Raw genomic sequence first — 5,628 nt, 5'->3', positions numbered from 1 at the left:
CTCGAGCACCCGTGACCTGACCGCAAGAGGGCTGGGATGGAGCCTGTGGGCGTTATAACAGGGAATATGAGGGCGACTTCTTTATTCAGAGCCAAATTCGAACGCCGCGCAATGTGGCGGTTTGGTGAGAGCCCCGTTTCCACGTGGAGCAGGCTTTCTCGCGAGCTCGAAAAATGCTTGCGGTCATATGCCCACCCATGAACTCAGCTTCTGCTGAGACGAAACAACGCTTAGGGCCCCCGCGGGGGCCCGACAAAACAGTCACAAAAGGAGGGGCACAAACAATGGGCGAGCCATCACCATGAGTAGGCCTGGGTGGGGAAGTCCTGTGGGTGGAGCGGAGCCTGGATGACTGGCTGGCCAACCCGCTTATTCGTATGTAAATTGAGAGCGGAGAACATGGAAGCAGAGTAGCTGCAATGGTTGGGCGGGCGCCGGGCAGGAGCAGGCACAGTCAGCACATTCTTTCCCCGCTGCAAGCACACCTGGGCTTTCACAAGGCTGCAGAGAGGCTGGATTGCGGTTTGCCTTGGCGCCCACCATGACTGAAACGTCACGGTCGCTGCGTGGTGTGCGGGCGGCGTAGTCGCCACATCTCCATGGGCGCCGCCGAAATCCCACATGGCCCTGCTGCTGCACTGTGGCCGGCAGGGTGGTGGAGGGCCCCGATTCCACGTGGAACCGGGACTCTCACCATTGCACTCCTTTGTGGGTAAATTTCGTGCAGCAATGCCCGGACCAGGCAGGATTAGACTAAAGATCCAACAGCCTGGCCTTCGAATTTGGCTCTGAATAAGGGAGGGCCCTCACGCAACCCTCCCAATCTCTTGGTAAAGGACATTAGCAGAGCACCAGGCATCCTGAAAGGCGCACACAAAGCGAAGCCCAGTAGGCTGTATGTGCCACCCCCAGTAATCCCAGCTCTGTGTCCCTGCTCCCAGGCCTGCCAACCAGGCTCCCCTCTGTATTATGTCCCGGAAAATATCCCAGGCGTGTGCTCCCGCTCCTGGCCCAGAGCACAGTCAAGGCTCCCCCCGGGCCCTTCCTGTGAAAACTCTCCCTGAAAGCATCTTCCAGCAGCCTCACTAAAGATTTGCCTTTAGTGAGGAGTCTGCTGGTTTTCCATGTCACCAAATGTGGGAGATTCTGCCCAAAGAAAATATGATTTCCTCATGCAGTTGAGCCAATTCTTTATAGTTGTTTTATTCAACCAAAATGTCACATGCAAGCGCGCACACACACACACACACACACACACACACACACAACAGTTTGCCGCAACCCTATGAGGGGGTCATGTTTAATTCAGGTGACCAAACAGCGCAATGAACTCATTAGGTGTTATAAAGAGTGTCTGCTAGATATTTATCAATGGTATATAAAGTTTCAGGAAATTGTTGGAATCTAGTGAAAGCCAGACTAGAAGCAATTTTGGGGTGGGGTTATTTTAAGAACGGCTACCCGGGAGCTGGACTTTGCTTAGCAAGAGACGATTTTAAACATCATTATAGGTTGAGACACATTTTGGGGTGAAGTCTTCCATGATGGGTTTTTTTTTGTGTGTGTCTCTATCCATTTGTATGCTCCGGTCGGAATGGGACCTGGGGATAGGGAACACACAGCAAACCAACCCCGTGGTATGCCGTGTGAACCCCAAATCGAAGCGGTTCCCGCCCCCAGGCCAGAGCAACCGCCAGGCTGCAACAGCACGATCTCTTGAAAAATAAAAGTCAGAGCATGTAGAGGGTTGCCCTAACTCCGGTCAGGCGGGCGGTCCAAGCACCAGCCAAGCCTCTAGAGGCCTCTCCCCGGCAATAAACCAAAAAACCGCGACCGTGATGGGTCGCCCAGGATCGAGCGAGGATCCCCATGAGCACAAAACCGTCGTTCTATCCTCATGCCCATGGGGTCCTCTGCCTAAAACGGCACCGAACGGCACCAAAGAGCAGTCCTTCGACCCGGCCACCCTCCCCCGTGCTCGCCCAAACACACAGATGCTGTTCCTCCGCCCGCCCGCCCCCCCGCCCACCACCACCTTCGACGCGGCCCCCCTCCCCCGTGCTCGCCCAAACACACAGATGCTGTCCCTCCGCCCGCCTCACCACCATCCCACCCCCCGTCCCGGATAGAGACACACAGATTGAAACCGGCTGTACCAGTCACAGCTTTATTGAATTATCGGTATTGCTGGAAGTGCGTACTTATGGCGGCACGAATCGATACTGCCCGCGCAGTTAGAGCGGCCTCGGACCAGGGAATCTGCGGCCGCTCATCCCCGGGCTCCATCAGCGGCTCGCGCGGGAACGGCCCGTAAACGATGTCCCCGCGCGAGAGGCAAATGTTGTGAAGGATGCAGCAGGTGGTGATTACCGCGACCATGAGGCGCTCGCTGACAAGTAGGGGCCGCTGTAAATAAAGCCAGCGATTTTTCAGAATTCCGAACGAGCGTTCCACACTCATGCGCGCCCGGCTCAGTCTGTAGTTAAAGCGCTCCTGGGCGCGCGTTGATGGCGCCGGATAGGGCTTCATGAGCCAGGGCCGAAGAGGATAGGCGGGGTCCCCGATGATTACCGGGTCGAATGTGACCCCCTCCAGAGTGACCGGCCGCTTCGGGCGACGGGCACCATCCTCGAGTCTCTTGAACAGGGGCGAGTTACGGAGCACACGCGCGTCGTGCGCCCTTCCCGGGAAGCCCACAAAAATGTCCAGGAATCGTGCATCGCTGTCCACCACCGCCTGGAGAATCATGGAGCAGTATCCCTTGCGGTTGATGTACTTGTCCCCAGAGAAAGGCGGAGAACGGATCTCGATGTGTGTCCCGTCCACGGCGCCCCAGGCATTGGGGAATCCCCTCTCCTCGAACCCGGAGATAATGTCCTCGAGGTAATCGATGCAGATCCACTTCTCGGTCAGCTTTGCAGCGATGAGCTCGCACACCTCGTCGAATATCCCGCAGACGGTAGAGACGCCACGGCCAAATGCGGGCAGTGTCGCGGAGTTTGTGGTTCCCGTGGCAAGCTTCCAGATGGTGATGGCGATCATCTCCTCGGGAGGGACTGGGTCGCGCATGTGGGTCGTCTCGCGGACGAGATCTTCGCGAAGCTCCCCAACAATGTACTCGAACGTGGCACGTCGCATTCTGAACTGCTGCAGCCACTGCCCATCACTGAACTCGTAGCGCTCCCACCACGGCCACCAGTGAGGGCATGCCCGGGGAAGCACCCATGCCTTCCTCGGCGGGAAAGCAACAATGAAGCACTGCGCCATCTCCTCCACGGACGCCAGTGTTGCCACCAACTGCCGCAGTCTTCTTCTATGTCGCGCGCGGCGGCCGTTAACTTCCTCTCCCAGCTGCCTCCCGAGCAGGGCCACAGTGTCAGCTGTGGCAGCCGTAGAGCGGATGACCGTCCGCGCGAACAAGGAGAGCGCGACCGCAAAGGCACGGAGTGTTTCTCTCGGCGGCTGGCCCCTGCTGCTCCTCTTCCCGTGAGCGGGCGCCATGGCGTGACGGCGACCGCAACGGTTCCCGCCCCACAACGGCCCCTTCTCCTTAGACGTCCGCCCCCCCGCCCCCTCGTGACGTGGCCGACACTGTCCAATGCCGCGCGAGTGTGACGCCCAGATGCTCTCGAGCAGCCGTCTCTTGCAGCGAGTGGACAGGCGATTGGTCCCCTGCCGGCCACGTCAGCGTCGCGCCCCCCTCCAACTTACTGTAAAGGCAGCCCGAAACTGACCGCGAAGACCGCCGTTGACGATCGTTTGTTGCTCCCGAGCCCAGCAAAGGACACCCAGAACGGCCAACCGCAACATGGACTCCACCGCGCCTCCCGAACCCGCGAGCAGTCTGCCTCTCTTGATCACCCTCAGCACCAGCCCCACGTCCTGCACCGGTGCCGGACTCTCGGTGGTCCCGGCGGCCCGAGGCAAGAAGGCAAAGGCCGCCCCCTGGTCTGACGAGGAAACGAGAGCCCTCATCCAGATTTGGGGGGACGACGCTGTGCAGAGCAGGCTTTCCGCAAGCTACAGGAATGTGAGCCAGTTCCAGTGGATCGCGAACGAGATGGCGGCCAGGGGTTTCCCCAGGGACTGGGAGCAGTGTCGTGAGCGGGCGAAGACTCTGAGAAGGGGCTACAAGGAGTGTGTGGACGGGAACAGTCGTTCGGGACACGGGCGGAGGGTTTGGCCCTTCTTTGAGGAACTGAACCGGTTCCTGCGGCTGGAGCAGGATCTGGTGGTGCCACGGGTGATGGGCACTGGCGTCCCCCCAACCGTCGTTGACCGGCGTCGACGTTCGGCCAGAGCCACTGAGGGGGAACCGGAGGGGGGTACTGACAATGTGGCCGGCGTTGGAACGGAGGACACCGAGGACACCTTCGAGGAGCCCGCCGGCGATTGCCTCCCAGATCGATCTGTGGCAGCAGCGGCCGGCGACCACTCCGCGGCAGAGACCATCGGTGAGTAATGTCCCGTGGGCAGTTGTGCGGTCGGGAATGCGGGGTGCCTGCGGGAGGGAGGCCCCCATCTAACACCGTCTCCCTCGTTCTTTACACGCTACCCAGCCGACACCACGGCCGCCGGGACACGCCGTCTGTCTCCGGCGGAGCGAATGTCGAACCTCCGACTTCGGCGCCGGGAGCGCCCGCGCAACGAGGCGATCGTGTGCATGGAGGCGACTCGGCGTGCGGTGGAGAAAATATCGTCGGAGCTGACCGACTCCTGCGCAATGGAGAAGGAGGCACGGCAGAGTGAGGCTGCTGACCGAGGCGAGCAAAAAGAACTGTTTAGCCGGGCGGTCGAAGCGGCAGAGCGCCAAGCAGCCACGGCAGAAAGCTGCATGCGCGACATGGTGCGCCTCCTGGAGAGGATGGTCTCCGCGGTTGAGGCCCCCGCTGCCCCACCATCAAGCACTGCCGGCCCCAGGGACTCCGCAGACGGTGACGCCCCCACAGCCGACGCTCCCGACCACGCTCCCACGGCGGATCCCGCCGCAGATGAGAACCGGCCGCCGGAGCCGCCCGCTCCACGTGCAAAGAGGTTCCGTGTCCGGGCCGACCCCGAACCCCTTCCTAGGGGCTACCTGTTTGCAAAAAGGCAGCGCTGCCCACCACGACGCTACCGGCTGTAGGGTGTATGAGGCCCCTCTGCACCGGGGTCTAATCGTCTTATCGGGCATTCCTATTAATGTGTTTTCCCAATGTTGAGGGGGTTACTTTTTGTTTCTAACCGGTGGCGGCTGTGGGGCGGTTGCACCACCCTCGTTGACTTGTTCTCCAGCACTTCTAATGTTTGCTTGAATTGAGCGCACCATGTTTTTTTTCCTGAATAAAGAAACTTTCACGACCGCTTTGCTTGTCTTTCTAGCTGGGAATTGGTAAAGGGGAAAAAGTCTTTCCTCCCTTTTACATTCACTTCGCCCCACCCAAAACTACGCTGCCTCACCTCCTTCTGCAAGGAAGCGCGCCCTCCCCCCCCATTCCCTGCCCATTTTATCAGATAACAATACATGTAAAGTTATGTTTCCTACTTCGCCGAGGGAACGCCCCCCTTCCCGGCCATGACATAAGCCCGAATAGACCCGTTGCCCTTGGCGGGGCACCGCGGCCAGTGAACAAGTAGCCCGCTCACTGT

At 59.7% G+C, this 5,628-nt stretch overlaps 1 protein-coding gene across 1 annotated transcript; it reads right to left on the bottom strand.

Annotated features, from left to right (window-relative positions):
* Window positions 1-2,175: 2,175 nt before the first annotated feature.
* Window positions 2,176-3,138, bottom strand: LOC129342923 (uncharacterized). Its single transcript, XM_054998882.1, has one exon. It carries the CDS (start codon window positions 3,136-3,138, stop codon window positions 2,176-2,178), a length of 963 nt encoding a protein of 320 aa, XP_054854857.1.
* Window positions 3,139-5,628: the final 2,490 nt, after the last annotated feature.

The sequence above is a fragment of the Eublepharis macularius genome, chromosome 15, assembly GCF_028583425.1.
Source record: "Eublepharis macularius isolate TG4126 chromosome 15, MPM_Emac_v1.0, whole genome shotgun sequence".
In the NCBI taxonomy this organism is placed as follows: domain Eukaryota; kingdom Metazoa; phylum Chordata; class Lepidosauria; order Squamata; family Eublepharidae; genus Eublepharis; species Eublepharis macularius.
The sequence above is the reverse complement of the archived record's forward strand: the minus strand, read 5'-3'. Positions and strand labels throughout refer to the sequence as shown.